The 16,798-nt window shown below is 37.6% G+C and overlaps 2 protein-coding genes across 3 annotated transcripts in view; one reads left to right on the top strand and one right to left on the bottom strand.

Moving 5' to 3' along the window:
- Positions 1–652: 652 nt before the first annotated feature.
- Positions 653–3,232, bottom strand: LOC108573460 (DNA-directed RNA polymerase II 16 kDa polypeptide-like). 2 transcript variants are annotated; one of them, XM_017935915.1, is made up of 3 exons: positions 3,111–3,232; positions 923–1,103; positions 653–827 (listed from the first exon to the last, which is right to left on the bottom strand). In XM_017935915.1, exons 1-3 carry the CDS (start codon positions 3,172–3,174, stop codon positions 653–655), a joined length of 420 nt encoding a protein of 139 aa, XP_017791404.1. In that variant the 5' UTR covers positions 3,175–3,232. The 2 variants fall into 2 exon arrangements, with proteins under 2 accessions (XP_017791404.1, XP_017791402.1); XM_017935913.1 differs by lacking the exons at positions 653–827; positions 923–1,103 and adding an exon at positions 1,549–2,927.
- Positions 3,233–15,843: 12,611 nt separating this feature from the next.
- The window catches only part of LOC108573422 (membrane metallo-endopeptidase-like 1), a 44,299-nt gene continuing 43,344 nt past the window's right edge, over positions 15,844–16,798 (top strand). The window contains exon 1 of the mRNA XM_017935865.1: positions 15,844–15,989. Within this exon, the coding sequence (XP_017791354.1) occupies positions 15,844–15,989 (146 nt within the window). The remainder of the gene's footprint in view (positions 15,990–16,798) is intronic.

A 16,798-nucleotide genomic window follows, 5' to 3' on the forward strand; every position in this document is an offset into this window, starting at 1 on the left:
CTGGCCGGGTTTTTCCTCCTTGTTGTCAAATTTCCATCCAGCAAGGACCAGCTTCGTCATCCCCGCTCCAAGAACGTGACGCGCTCCGGGCGCAATGGAAAGGGGTGATCACTTAGTAATTTTAAGAACCTCCCTTCGCGTCCCTTCTTCAAATTTTAGAAGATTTGGAGAAGGGACGACTCGATAAGAAGGCCGACTTAGCTTAAGACCACAGAGTGTTAGTACACAGACCAGCAGTTACATCAGGAATCCAAAGGATTCCGTCAGACTCTCAACGCAATACATTCAATCTTCAGACGGCACCTAGTGCAATATTCGAAGTACGCGGAAATTAGTACCCGAGTGCTTAACAGGATTTCTTCAGCTGATCGTCGAATGTTAGAATTATGTAATCGGTTACTGCAAATTGATTAGTTTGAAAATAAACAAAACTTTGCATTATAAAAATTGCATCTTTATTTTCGTGTTACTACATAGAACGTTTAATAAAATGTGTATGTAACTGTTTGCATGCTCTGTACTCCAAATGATTTACATTAAATAATAGTCCATACTTGAAAGAAAGAGGTTTTAAAATTAATTACACAACTGTAAGGGAAAATTTTAATGAAAGATGTACAAAATGATCACAGTGAAACACACGAAATGTATTTTAATATTGTAAAGATCGCTTTGTTTGGATATCGTCCAATATTGTTCTCAGTTCTTCGTCCTCTAATCGTCCCTCTAAACTGGGAATTAAGGCTTTCGCTTCTTCCGGAGTTTCCGGACAAAGGTTCGCTAGCGATGCTAGCTCAAACTTATGAAGCTTCTTCTGCATAAGCAAACTAAAACAGACAGTTTAATGAGTTTCTGTGAATACCATTACGCTTGAAGTTATAATTTGCGTGTGCAAACTTTTTACAATATGAAGCGCGCTTACTTTCTTACAGCCGCGATGGTTTCTTTGTTTTTAAAACGACGAAATCTGTTTGTGTACGTTAAACTCTTCATGAAAACTTCGGAAAATTCTTGTTCTTCCTCCGCAGATTCATTCTGTGCTTTCCTGTGCTCCAGTAGCATCGACACTTCCGAGATTAATAGTGTCTCTGCATTTTCGAATTCTAAGAAAAAAAAAACGATACACATGGTGTTTATTATAAATTCGGTATCGTCTGTGTAATTAACGATACTTTATTAAATTAGTGCAATTAAAATCAAGGTACATTTTGTTGTTATTAAACATCACATTTTTAAAATTTTAGACAAGTTTTATTAATATACCTTATGAAATACATTTTATTATATTATTTACGACCGTACAAAGCATAAACAAAATATTAAATATATATTTACACACATTTTATATATTAATATACACATCGTTCTATTATTAATTATACTATTCTTTGTATATCATTAACTATACTCACTTTATTATACTCAGTCGATTTTTTTAAACTCTTACTTTAAGTTCTGAATAATAAATCTTAATTTCTAGTATCACAATTTTGGCAGAACCCACGAAAACATAATATACATAATTCTGATGTATTAATGAAACGTGTGTCATTGACTCGGTTTGTTTATGTACCCTTTTTCTGTAAGGAAATCGTATATTTTGCGTGTTTTGTTTACATCGATCTTAAGCAGAACCCTAGCTTGTGCCAACCTAAGACTACCACTTTTTTTATTCTCTGCTATTAAAAGTTGTTTAAAGTCAAGGTAATTGTTGGGTACTATACGCGTAACAGAACAAAGCTCTTTTTCCGCCGAATTTAACTTTTCGTATCCTGGAAGACCTTTAATTGCAAGTGGCGGTGCCGCTTTCCGCTGTGACATTGTATTCGATACGGAATTGTTAAAATTAACACTGTAGCCAGGTAATATAGTCTTCCAACTATATTCCGGATTATTTAAATACTGCTTCCTTTCCTTGTCATTTTCTTGCCTAAGTTTGCTCAATTTTTGGAACATTGGAACGCTATGGAAATGTTTTAAGCCGTTACTGCGGAATTCGTAAAGTTTCCGGAGATAATTTTTAAGTTCTCCTGCTCTATGTAAGCCTTCCATAAAATAATCAAATTCTATACCACTTAATAATTGCATAAAAATTAATAATCTTTCAGCAAGTGTTCTAGTAATTGTACATTCATATCTTTGTATCCAAGATATGGTTCTTCTAAATGCTATCAGTCCATGGTTACGTATGATTTTTCTTCTTCTCATACGTTCTTTCAGTCTATTATTGTATGCTTGTACTATTGCTATTTGCAACTCTTTTCCTAATTCATAATTATCATCAATTATATCAAATTCATCATAGTTTAATTCAGAGATTAACAGTTCTGCATGATTATCAAAATTCACTTCAAAATCTGACCTCGCTGGGTTGTACCCAGCCAAGAGCTTACAATTAAGTGTATTGGATGCAAAGCGTGGAGGCTCTTCCAAATCCTGCAATTTATACAAGTAAGGAATGGGTTCACAACTGAATAGACTTGCTTTTGTTTCTTCAATTTTTGGCAATCCTGGTAGGGTCTGATTATCAATGTAATGTTGAAGATAATGATTTTTACATTCTTCGGCTAATTTCCCTTGCATTCTTTTGGCCATGTCAACCCAATTACTAAAACCACATTCTTGCAAAACATCTAAGAACTCTAATTCTTGTTTTGCTGTCCAACCACTTCCATTGATCAAGGGAAACTCATTCTTTATGATGATATAGTCATGATCATTTCTGTGATTGCCTATTTCTGATCCATTGGAGAAACAAGGAGGGCACAATTCCATATTATTACACACAGCACAACGAATATACGGCTCCGTCAAAGCAGTTTTGCATATGTGGCATGTTGGGTCTGAAGTAATGATTTCATCCTTCACGACTGACACGTCGAGTTCTACGTCATGCTCGATCTTTTCTGTTCTACTCGATGAGCAGTCTGAAAGAGGATAATCGTTACCTTAGGCCATGCTGCACAATCAGACATTGATTCTCGACGTGTTATGTCGTTGAACGTAAATTGTTACCAAAAAGGACGTTGACAAATGTCACACGGTTATAGGTTAGATGCAGATAACTATTCCCTGCTTTTCTTCCTGTTTAATCCAAGAAGGAAACGTACCTTTTGGAAACTGAAGATCAGCCGCATCCTCTTCTGTCATATCAGTTAAATTCGGATTAGCCATGTTTTTTTATATTTTCCCGCAGTGTTCCACAAAAATCTAAACTCTCTTCGTAAATGTTTACTAGTAACGAGCGACCATGCTTGCGGCAATTAGTATACATTTACTATATCCCAATTCTGCTAGATGGCGGTTGCGTTGCTGCGTACTGGTTCGGTAACTACTTCAATTCTTTGCAACTTACAATTAATGCCGCTATTTGAAAAGTGATTAGAGTACAAATCGTCTTGCGCAATACTCAAAAGACGATTTAATTCTTGCAATATTTAATATTTTTACAATAGTGCATAATTTATCTATAGGAAATAGTTTGTCAAATTAATTATTATACAAAATTAGCAACAATATTGAAAGTGTACCACTTCGTCAGTGCATCTGCGTTTCAGAAGAAACTACCAGACGGTGGCGTTAAATTGTCTTGTAAGTACATTAAGTATGTCATTTAAGGATTTATCGAACCTTGAAAACCACGGTAGAGTTACGAACATAGCCTGAATATGTAAAATCGTGAAGGTTGTTGTAAGTAAAACGGTATGCCTTCGGAATACGGAATCGAATAATTTGACATCGAAATGATTAACTTGTATGCTAGTGTATTTCAAATCAGGCAGATAAATACGTATATGTATTAGTGACGCAAATATAATATTCTCGAACTGAGGCAATATAACAAACCACGAAACCAAATATTCTTTTTGCTAGTGTAACCTAATACGTATCCCATTGTACAAAACGACAAGTTTCCCGCGCAAATTTTATTTACGTAATTATGGTTCACGTAACTGAGATTTCACGGAATAAATTATGAGTAAATTTATCTTTTTTACAAAAGAATACAGGTAACTCGTTACTTTTCAATGAATTAATTAATGTTACTGGACTATGTATAAATATGTAGCTATTTTCTTCATTATTTTACCTAACTAAGACAAATACTTTCTTTTCGAATCTAACCTAATTTTTATTTAATGACTGAAATATTTAATGTACTTAACTAATACATAAAAATAGTAGGAAAAGCAAAAATAAAGAACATTAGCTAAAATTACAAAAACTTCATATTTTTCGACAAAATATTGTACAACGAAATAACAATGAATAATGGGTAAATCATCCTTTGTAAATCATAATACGCCATTACAATAAACACGCAACCTAAGCGTGTCCATGGCAACAACAAATTAACAATATAACATGAGAAAAATATTAGACGAAAGAAGCCGGGTGTGCAACACGTTCGCCTACGTTATCTTTTACGAAACAAATGGTGCGTGTACATATATACATATACGTAACATAACACATTTTTAAAAGGTATTTGCACGTTAAACTCTCCGCTGAGCCGTGCAGTTTGCAAAAGACGTTCAAGAATAATAATAAAACCACTATGCAAATAACTCCGTGAAAGCGGTGTACGATAATTCTCGATACTTTGACTCAACCACTTTTCCATTTGTGAAAGTATACATACTTTCTGTGTATTGTATTTATCTTATCTTAATAATAGAGGTTGTAATGACTGGTTTCTATTGTAATTATTCGTCGAACCTAACCTAACCATATCGCTGATAATAATTAAGAGAAATGTAGAAGAGAAAAATGTTCCTGTTTATAAAAATGTAAATATAACACACGTCTATTTTGTTTGCAGAGTTTATTAGAAGGTGCAAAATGGTCTGTTCAAATCGAGAAATTTGGCTGTCCCGAAAGTGATAGATTTCAGACGTTTCAGGCAGTTCACGGTAATTTTTTTTATTCATTATCAACACTGTTCCAAAGAATTAAAGATTTAAGAAGTTTATCGTGCGTGTTAAAAGTCTTTTGAAACTTCTAATACAGTCTGGAATATTAAGTGCACAAATATGTATATACAAGTTGTTGCATAAAACATGGGCATAACTTTAGTGATGTTTTCACCATACAAAAATAAGAAAGACAGTTCATATAAACATGCATACATACAGTCCGGCATGACCTTGTGTCCGAGTTACAGCCGTTAAAACTGTAGTATACAAAATAGGAATCATATTGAACGTGTTATGTAACTTTATCCACTGATAGCTACAGTAAAAAATGTAGTGTTATGTCTCCAAAGTATTTTCTTCATTTTTGAGTGAGGTTGAACATTATGTGTCATAGGTCGTTGAACTCGTCTCGACAGCCTCTTTCGTATAATATAACAAAAATTATAGCTATAATTTTAAAAAAATTCGTGATATTGTCGTTACGTGAAAACCATTACAAATTTTAATTATCTACTCAAAATTGACAAGAAAATCGCTGGGAATTAATAACGTGAACACATTTATAAATATATATAATCTTTTTACCGTATAATTTTTACTTATAATCTTTTTACATATAATTTTCACAGAATAAAGTAGAAAATCATTATCGTCTGGCAATTGAAGTAACGATTATTGAAAAGAGACGTAACCTTGACCTTCGTCCTTTCCGCAAATAATTTCATTCGGGACAATAACTCGTTGGTAGTCCTTATAATATGCTGAAAAATTCATATCGCGCGTTTACTGCGACCCGTCAGACGTGAAAACCGGTATCGTTAAATATTTTACGAGTCAACCAACTACATTGGATTAGAAAAATGATCGCTTCGTGAAGTACATATCTCGTTCCTTTCATCCCGGGAAAAATTATTCAACGTTATAACGGAGCCTGGAAAATTTTCGTTACATCCACAAATATAATTGGTGGACACGTGTTCTGTGTTTGAATGTGACATTGAAAAATGCAAAACTATAAAAGTCAACGTCACCATTACCGGTCGCTTGTTCGTCTTGTTTCACGTGTGCCCAGATACACCGGGCGTAGTCATCGTTTTTCTGAATTTCTAATTATGGGCGACCGTAAACTGATTTATCGAATGTCTCGCCACGGTAGATATTGAAATTGATTCATTCTGGAGGCACGTCGTTTTGCACACGTGCTGATGATTAACTTTTTGCAAAACAAGAAATGGAAACGCACGGCGGAAAAATTCATCTCGTCACACACATACATATATCGAACGTATCGTTTCTTCGATATTTATTATTATTACCAATTCCATAAACATTATATTTTATTAGGTGTGTAAATTAATTCGACCTCTTTAGATTTATTACTTTCTAATAATTATTTTAAATTCAAATATTTTCCCGCTTTTTGGTAGTTTTAAAAACAACGCCATCTGTGTTTGTTAAAAATTAGTTGTGTTCACTGAAGCAGCTGGAATGAATTGTTCGCTTTTCGGTGAAATCACTGTATCTCAAAACACGTAAAAAATGGTATCAGCGATTTCGAGAAGGAAACTTCGATTTGCGTGACAGTCGGTTGAACAAGCTTGAGGAGATTGAGTTGCAACAGAGACACTTTAAAATGATCCAAGAAGGGAAGCCTAACATATTTTTCGCGATGTTAATCAAAAGATGGTCCAAAGTTACACAAAATAACATACACAATTTCAGTTGAAAAGTTTGAATTGTTTTTTAAAACTTTTAAAACTTTCACGGCCCGTTTCAATGTTTTGTTTTAATTTATTTATTTTCAGTCGCGTCAACCACTAAAGTTAGGTTATTAGCGACTCAGACTACAAAACGAAATTTACAATTGTTAGAGAAGACTTGTACAGTAAATTCTCTACAAGAGTCAGTAAGTTTGGATTCTACAAGTGACAGTATAGATGGTCCTACCCCTAGGCTGCGTCATTGCTGCGCCCATGTTATCTCGCTCGCAGTCAGTCAAACGTGTAACGCTACACCAGTCGGTTTCTTTTATGAGATTTCACGGCTCGACAATTCATAATAGAAAAATATAATTTCTTTAATTTTACTTTTCATCATCTGAAATTTTTCCTAACATATTGATGAGATTTTTCTGATGAAAATGAACACCATTTACTTATTAACACGTTCACTGTCACGTCAGATTTACAGGTTGCTATCAGGCGGCCACAAGAAAATACATTTTAAGCATAGGATTATAGTATTATGCTTTATAATTTTTTTTTTCAATTGAAAATAATGTCTAGCTAGCTATGACGTTCAAAATTTTTAGTTGACAACATTAATTTTATTTGAATTATTCTAAACATTTGAGGCACTCCAGTCACTGATGACCACCATGGCCATATCGAGGAAACAATCTAACGTTAAAACTTATTGAGTGATTAATTTAATTTCATAATATATCGCTTTGGATGAATTACAAAAACAAATTGCTAAAAAATTACATTAAATACCTGTACACATTATCCGTCGAATGTAGAGGGAGAGCCACCGTTTGGTTGCCAATTGTTTATCACATAGAGTCGGACTACCTCCACGTAAAAAAAAAAAAAGATGTAGGGTCGATTCCACAACTGTCAGTAAAATGTAGGGTCGATTGCGAAAAAAAAAAGAAGATGTAGGGTCGATTCCACAAGTGTCAGTAAAATGTAGGGTCGATAGCAGCAGAAAAGCTGCTAAACAATTAGAATTAAATGTAACGATAGAAATTATTGCAACAATGCGTAATGCAATTGAAAAATTGAAAGAATCAAAAGAAAAAACGCGAATTCGTATCTTTTTCGATTCTAGAATATAAGAAAATTTGAATAAAATACGCGACGAGAATTGGGGAGAAGCATAAGTTAAACGCGTAAAAATATTCAATAATAAACGAACTAGGGATGAAGCTATTATTTCAATACGCGATGCACTGACTCTAGTATTTACTAAAATTCAAAAATTCTCGTATAAATCCCGAAAATAGATTCTTAATTACGGTAAACTACTGAGACGGTTTAATTAAGGGTGGGCATGGTGCTGCTTTAGTTTGAAATGATTTATAAACACATAATTAACAGAGGAAAAACCGTGAAACGGCAAAACGTCTACATTCTAATTGTTATAACATGTAAACAGAACTTTAAATTTAGTGTAAACAGAAAAAATATATAATACAATTTATTTCACGGTATTGCAACAAATAAACGTTGAATCAATATTTAATTCGTATAAAAACAATTATTTAACGTAATAATTTTACCTTCACTATGGCTATTTTTAATCTACGACCACAGGTCAACCTGATTTCTAATCCTTACGAACTTTAAATTCAGTCTAAACTGAGAAAATATATAATACAATTTATTTCACGGTATTGCAACAAACAAACGTTGAATAGATTCTTAATTCGTATAGAAACATTTATTTAAAATAATAATTTCACCTTCACTATGGCTATTTTAAATTTACGACCAAGGGTCAACCTGATTTTTAATCCTCCGAACTTGATTTCACAACGAGAAAGTAATAAGATCGTTGAAACGTACTTATTTGTCAAAGAAACTTAAATCGACGATAGAAATTATATTTCATGTCACAAATGAGTCGCGTATCTCTGTAAGAAAGCGCTCACATTATACTTGGTACAATTTTTCTATCTTATAGTTACTTATTTTATTTTATGAACTACTTAATTAAAGTTAAAATTAAATTTAAAACGCATCCCACCGATGTCCACCGTCGAGAAGAATATTTTCGATTGCCTTATGCTAACTTATTTTATCTTACGAACTAGCTAAAATTAAATTTAAAACGCATCCCACGTTGTCCATCGTCGAGAAGAATATTTTCGATCGCCTTATGCTAACTTATTCTATCTTACGAACTACTTAAAGACTATCGCTTGGTTTCTTACTGCAGCCGAAGAAATATGTGGATATCTGTGATTGATGGAAATTAACACATTGGGTTAGTGATAAGAAAAGTACATTGCAAAATGGAACAGGAGGAGAAATTAATTGCATATACAAACGAAGTGCTGTAAGAAAAGTATAGTGTTAAATGGAATAGGAGGATAAATCATTAGAATATCTTTATTTTATTGCATATGCAAAATCGTAGTAACAAAGTGCTGTAAGAAAAGTGTATTATTAAATGGAGTAGGAGGATAAATGATTAGGATATCTTTCTTATTTGTGGATAATCAGAAGGAGAACAGTGGAATTCATAGTAATACGCACATAAAATCGTACTGATAGAATTTCTATATAAACCTCTGATAAAGGAACTCAGAATCGAACTCGCGACAAAATTCATTTTAGAATTGGAGATACGAGCTCGAAATATTCGTCCAAAGAATGTTTAATTAACCATCGAAGAAACGTACAACTGACTATAGACACAGTCCACACAGGTGGACATTGTAAAATAGATTTTCTTCCTACCTCGAACCATTTTAGTATTTTCTCTTGGATCAAGAACGGCCAGGAAATTTATTTTAATTTTATTCAGTAAGGGAAATTGCGAGTTTATATCGTTGACGAAAAATTTCGATAGAACACTCGTCAGAAATTGCGAAGGAAGTATCGAACGAAAGCAGAATAGAAACGAAAGAGAACTTGAAGTCCCTATTATCAAACGCGATGTGACAATCCTATTATTTCGATGGGAACTAATAAATCGGGACATTTCCTGCAAAAATAAAGTACAAATTTGATTAAAAAGATAAACAATTCAGGCAACTTACAATTTGGCCACAGTTTCGTCCTCTCAGATCCATCAAGCCTTTGGAGATTACCTCAATTTCAGTCCTCGAGCCTTCAACTTTGACCCACAATTGACTTCAAAGCTCATCTCAGACCCGTGAAACTTGAAATTCCCTCAGTGGACCCTTGAATCTTGACCAACAATTGACTTGGAACTTCCTCTCAGGTCCATTGAAACTTGGAAATTCCCTCAGTGCACCCTTAAATTTCTCTCAGCCTTCAATTTTGACCCACGATTGACTTGGAAGCTCCTCTCAGACCCGTGAAACTTGAAATTCCCTCAGTGGACCCTTGAATCTTGACCAACAATTGACTTGGAACTTCCTCTCAGGTCCATGAAACTTGGAAATTCCCTCAGTGCACCCTTAAATTTCTCTCAGCCTTCAATTTTGACCCACGATTGACTTGGAAGCTCCTCTCAGACCCGTGAAACTTGAAATTCCCTCAGTGGACCCTTGAATCTTGACCAACAATTGACTTGGAACTTCCTCTCAGGTCCATGAAACTTGGAAATTCCCTCAGTGCACCCTTAAATTTCTCTCAGCCTTCAATTTTGACCCACGATTGACTTGGAAGCTCCTCTCAGACCCGTGAAACTTGAAATTCCCTCAGTGGACCCTTGAATCTTGACCAACAATTGACTTGGAACTTCCTCTCAGGTCCATGAAACTTGGAAATTCCCTCAGTGCACCCTTAAATTTCTCTCAGCCTTCAATTTTGACCCACGATTGACTTGGAAGCTCCTCTCAGACCCGTGAAACTTGAAATTCCCTCAGTGGACCCTTGAATCTTGACCAACAATTGACTTGGAACTTCCTCTCAGGTCCATGAAACTTGGAAATTCCCTCAGTGCACCCTTAAATTTCTCTCAGCCTTCAATTTTGACCCACGATTGACTTGGAAGCTCCTCTCAGACCCGTGAAACTTGAAATTCCCTCAGTGGACCCTTGAATCTTGACCAACAATTGACTTGGAACTTCCTCTCAGGTCCATGAAACTTGGAAATTCCCTCAGTGCACCCTTAAATTTCTCTCAGCCTTCAATTTTGACCCACGATTGACTTGGAAGCTCCTCTCAGACCCGTGAAACTTGAAATTCCCTCAGTGGACCCTTGAATCTTGACCAACAATTGACTTGGAACTTCCTCTCAGGTCCATGAAACTTGGAAATTCCCTCAGTGCACCCTTAAATTTCTCTCAGCCTTCAATTTTGACCCACGATTGACTTGGAAGCTCCTCTCAGACCCGTGAAACTTGAAATTCCCTCAGTGGACCCTTGAATCTTGACCAACAATTGACTTGGAACTTCCTCTCAGGTCCATGAAACTTGGAAATTCCCTCAGTGCACCCTTAAATTTCTCTCAGCCTTCAATTTTGACCCACGATTGACTTGGAAGCTCCTCTCAGACCCGTGAAACTTGAAATTCCCTCAGTGGACCCTTGAATCTTGACCAACAATTGACTTGGAACTTCCTCTCAGGTCCATGAAACTTGGAAATTCCCTCAGTGCACCCTTAAATTTCTCTCAGCCTTCAATTTTGACCCACGATTGACTTGGAAGCTCCTCTCAGACCCGTGAAACTTGAAATTCCCTCAGTGGACCCTTGAATCTTGACCAACAATTGACTTGGAACTTCCTCTCAGGTCCATGAAACTTGGAAATTCCCTCAGTGCACCCTTAAATTTCTCTCAGCCTTCAATTTTGACCCACGATTGACTTGGAAGCTCCTCTCAGACCCGTGAAACTTGAAATTCCCTCAGTGGACCCTTGAATCTTGACCAACAATTGACTTGGAACTTCCTCTCAGGTCCATGAAACTTGGAAATTCCCTCAGTGCACCCTTAAATTTCTCTCAGCCTTCAATTTTGACCCACGATTGACTTGGAAGCTCCTCTCAGACCCGTGAAACTTGAAATTCCCTCAGTGGACCCTTGAATCTTGACCAACAATTGACTTGGAACTTCCTCTCAGGTCCATGAAACTTGGAAATTCCCTCAGTGCACCCTTAAATTTCTCTCAGCCTTCAATTTTGACCCACGATTGACTTGGAAGCTCCTCTCAGACCCGTGAAACTTGAAATTCCCTCAGTGGACCCTTGAATCTTGACCAACAATTGACTTGGAACTTCCTCTCAGGTCCATGAAACTTGGAAATTCCCTCAGTGCACCCTTAAATTTCTCTCAGCCTTCAATTTTGACCCACGATTGACTTGGAAGCTCCTCTCAGACCCGTGAAACTTGAAATTCCCTCAGTGGACCCTTGAATCTTGACCAACAATTGACTTGGAACTTCCTCTCAGGTCCATGAAACTTGGAAATTCCCTCAGTGCACCCTTAAATTTCTCTCAGCCTTCAATTTTGACCCACGATTGACTTGGAAGCTCCTCTCAGACCCGTGAAACTTGAAATTCCCTCAGTGGACCCTTGAATCTTGACCAACAATTGACTTGGAACTTCCTCTCAGGTCCATGAAACTTGGAAATTCCCTCAGTGCACCCTTAAATTTCTCTCAGCCTTCAATTTTGACCCACGATTGACTTGGAAGCTCCTCTCAGACCCGTGAAACTTGAAATTCCCTCAGTGGACCCTTGAATCTTGACCAACAATTGACTTGGAACTTCCTCTCAGGTCCATGAAACTTGGAAATTCCCTCAGTGCACCCTTAAATTTCTCTCAGCCTTCAATTTTGACCCACGATTGACTTGGAAGCTCCTCTCAGACCCGTGAAACTTGAAATTCCCTCAGTGGACCCTTGAATCTTGACCAACAATTGACTTGGAACTTCCTCTCAGGTCCATGAAACTTGGAAATTCCCTCAGTGCACCCTTAAATTTCTCTCAGCCTTCAATTTTGACCCACGATTGACTTGGAAGCTCCTCTCAGACCCGTGAAACTTGAAATTCCCTCAGTGGACCCTTGAATCTTGACCAACAATTGACTTGGAACTTCCTCTCAGGTCCATGAAACTTGGAAATTCCCTCAGTGCACCCTTAAATTTCTCTCAGCCTTCAATTTTGACCCACGATTGACTTGGAAGCTCCTCTCAGACCCGTGAAACTTGAAATTCCCTCAGTGGACCCTTGAATCTTGACCAACAATTGACTTGGAACTTCCTCTCAGGTCCATGAAACTTGGAAATTCCCTCAGTGCACCCTTAAATTTCTCTCAGCCTTCAATTTTGACCCACGATTGACTTGGAAGCTCCTCTCAGACCCGTGAAACTTGAAATTCCCTCAGTGGACCCTTGAATCTTGACCAACAATTGACTTGGAACTTCCTCTCAGGTCCATGAAACTTGGAAATTCCCTCAGTGCACCCTTAAATTTCTCTCAGCCTTCAATTTTGACCCACGATTGACTTGGAAGCTCCTCTCAGACCCGTGAAACTTGAAATTCCCTCAGTGGACCCTTGAATCTTGACCAACAATTGACTTGGAACTTCCTCTCAGGTCCATGAAACTTGGAAATTCCCTCAGTGCACCCTTAAATTTCTCTCAGCCTTCAATTTTGACCCACGATTGACTTGGAAGCTCCTCTCAGACCCGTGAAACTTGAAATTCCCTCAGTGGACCCTTGAATCTTGACCAACAATTGACTTGGAACTTCCTCTCAGGTCCATGAAACTTGGAAATTCCCTCAGTGCACCCTTAAATTTCTCTCAGCCTTCAATTTTGACCCACGATTGACTTGGAAGCTCCTCTCAGACCCGTGAAACTTGAAATTCCCTCAGTGGACCCTTGAATCTTGACCAACAATTGACTTGGAACTTCCTCTCAGGTCCATGAAACTTGGAAATTCCCTCAGTGCACCCTTAAATTTCTCTCAGCCTTCAATTTTGACCCACGATTGACTTGGAAGCTCCTCTCAGACCCGTGAAACTTGAAATTCCCTCAGTGGACCCTTGAATCTTGACCAACAATTGACTTGGAACTTCCTCTCAGGTCCATGAAACTTGGAAATTCCCTCAGTGCACCCTTAAATTTCTCTCAGCCTTCAATTTTGACCCACGATTGACTTGGAAGCTCCTCTCAGACCCGTGAAACTTGAAATTCCCTCAGTGGACCCTTGAATCTTGACCAACAATTGACTTGGAACTTCCTCTCAGGTCCATGAAACTTGGAAATTCCCTCAGTGCACCCTTAAATTTCTCTCAGCCTTCAATTTTGACCCACGATTGACTTGGAAGCTCCTCTCAGACCCGTGAAACTTGAAATTCCCTCAGTGGACCCTTGAATCTTGACCAACAATTGACTTGGAACTTCCTCTCAGGTCCATGAAACTTGGAAATTCCCTCAGTGCACCCTTAAATTTCTCTCAGCCTTCAATTTTGACCCACGATTGACTTGGAAGCTCCTCTCAGACCCGTGAAACTTGAAATTCCCTCAGTGGACCCTTGAATCTTGACCAACAATTGACTTGGAACTTCCTCTCAGGTCCATGAAACTTGGAAATTCCCTCAGTGCACCCTTAAATTTCTCTCAGCCTTCAATTTTGACCCACGATTGACTTGGAAGCTCCTCTCAGACCCGTGAAACTTGAAATTCCCTCAGTGGACCCTTGAATCTTGACCAACAATTGACTTGGAACTTCCTCTCAGGTCCATGAAACTTGGAAATTCCCTCAGTGCACCCTTAAATTTCTCTCAGCCTTCAATTTTGACCCACGATTGACTTGGAAGCTCCTCTCAGACCCGTGAAACTTGAAATTCCCTCAGTGGACCCTTGAATCTTGACCAACAATTGACTTGGAACTTCCTCTCAGGTCCATGAAACTTGGAAATTCCCTCAGTGCACCCTTAAATTTCTCTCAGCCTTCAATTTTGACCCACGATTGACTTGGAAGCTCCTCTCAGACCCGTGAAACTTGAAATTCCCTCAGTGGACCCTTGAATCTTGACCAACAATTGACTTGGAACTTCCTCTCAGGTCCATGAAACTTGGAAATTCCCTCAGTGCACCCTTAAATTTCTCTCAGCCTTCAATTTTGACCCACGATTGACTTGGAAGCTCCTCTCAGACCCGTGAAACTTGAAATTCCCTCAGTGGACCCTTGAATCTTGACCAACAATTGACTTGGAACTTCCTCTCAGGTCCATGAAACTTGGAAATTCCCTCAGTGCACCCTTAAATTTCTCTCAGCCTTCAATTTTGACCCACGATTGACTTGGAAGCTCCTCTCAGACCCGTGAAACTTGAAATTCCCTCAGTGGACCCTTGAATCTTGACCAACAATTGACTTGGAACTTCCTCTCAGGTCCATGAAACTTGGAAATTCCCTCAGTGCACCCTTAAATTTCTCTCAGCCTTCAATTTTGACCCACGATTGACTTGGAAGCTCCTCTCAGACCCGTGAAACTTGAAATTCCCTCAGTGGACCCTTGAATCTTGACCAACAATTGACTTGGAACTTCCTCTCAGGTCCATGAAACTTGGAAATTCCCTCAGTGCACCCTTAAATTTCTCTCAGCCTTCAATTTTGACCCACGATTGACTTGGAAGCTCCTCTCAGACCCGTGAAACTTGAAATTCCCTCAGTGGACCCTTGAATCTTGACCAACAATTGACTTGGAACTTCCTCTCAGGTCCATGAAACTTGGAAATTCCCTCAGTGCACCCTTAAATTTCTCTCATGAGTGTCAGGTTTAACTTCCTTGCGGACTGACACTTGTGGAGAATATACTGTACTTTTAAAATTTGAATTTTATTCGCACCAAGTAACAATAAACTCGCGTTACGTTCGATTCGTTTCTCGTGAAAGATGTTCGATCGAACGAAGATCGTGAAACAACAACGAATCATTTCCCCTCCTTGACTTTGCCGGAAAACGAAAATCCGTAAGTGGCAATGTTATACGCCATGTTGGCGAAACAAAAAGAACATCGCCTTGAATGGCAACACCGTGGGTTGAGACGCAGACGTAATTCAAGACGATTGTTCAGCCGCGAACCGACGTCTCTAAAGCTCTCTTTGAAATCAGCGGAGAATAACAACACGGTCTTGAATCGCGATACGGCCATCGAATACATATTCAGAGTCCTCGAGAGGGAGGCCTGGAAACGTTCAACCGTGATCCGTTTCGCGTCACCGCGGTGCGACTTCCGTGTTACCCGCGGCTCTCTGACTTCTTCGAACACCGGAGGATAATGAATACCGAAGAGCCGGATTTCTCGAACGCGAGAACGCTCCATTTCCGTAGCCACGATGACGGGGACAGCGTTAAGGACCAGAGTGTCCGATCCGAACGGGGAAACATCTTCGACAACGTTTATAAAATGACCACTGTCGATAGGTACGTCTGCTTTTTTTTTTTTTATTATTCAATCGATGTAAACCGGAGAAGAAAGATGGCGCGTGGAATTGAAGTTTGTGAAAGAGAGGCGGAAAAATACAGAGGAAAAGTATAATACACGTAGCGGATCATCGGTTAACGAAAGAATTCGACTTCTTGATTAAAAACGCTGTTTTACCAGCGAATCAACAATGGCGAAAATTTTTGTTATTACTCCTCCGTTCTTGTACCTACTGTGAACGATATTATTAGAGGTTATTCGATTGGATTCTTCTTTTTTTTTTTTTTTTCAAATATTAGGGGATATGGTAAAAGAAATATTGAAAATGAATTTTTTTTTTAGGTGTTTCATTGTTAATTGAGTTTTTAAATAATATTTTTGCAACGTTTAAGTCGAAATTAAATCTAGATATTTGATTTTACTAGGGATAATCGAAAATATAAGGGGAAAAGGAAAGCTGTAAAATATTAATTTTTCTGTGGTAGAGATTATATTATTAAAAACAGAGCACCATAAATAATTATGAATTATTTAAAATATGTAGTTCCTTGCATACTATAAAATATTAATTTTTCTATGGCAGAGATTATATTATTAAAAGCAAAGTACAATAAATTATTTAGAAATTAGCTATCAACGCTGTATTTGGTGTCTAACAAATGACAGACAATATCGTCGAGTTCATTTGTCACATTCACTGCTAAAACGCTTCGAAAATACAAAGTAACCTTTATTTTCTGCTGAATAGATCGACAGATATTTTCACGTGCAATATTTAAATCTGTTACATTTGAAAAACATCATGACG

This window comes from Habropoda laboriosa, unplaced genomic scaffold (assembly GCF_001263275.1).
Source record: "Habropoda laboriosa isolate 0110345459 unplaced genomic scaffold, ASM126327v1 scaffold92, whole genome shotgun sequence".
Classification (NCBI taxonomy): Eukaryota; Metazoa; Arthropoda; class Insecta; order Hymenoptera; family Apidae; genus Habropoda; species Habropoda laboriosa.

Coding starts and splice junctions, on each gene's coding strand:
- LOC108573460 (XM_017935913.1), bottom strand. CDS start 3,174: ATGGCTAATCCGAATTTAACTGATATGACAGAAGAGGATGCGGCTGAT. Junction 2,928..3,110: donor TGATCTTCAGTTTCCAAAAG/GTACGTTTCCTT, acceptor ATCCTCTTTCAG/ACTGCTCATCGAGTAGAACA.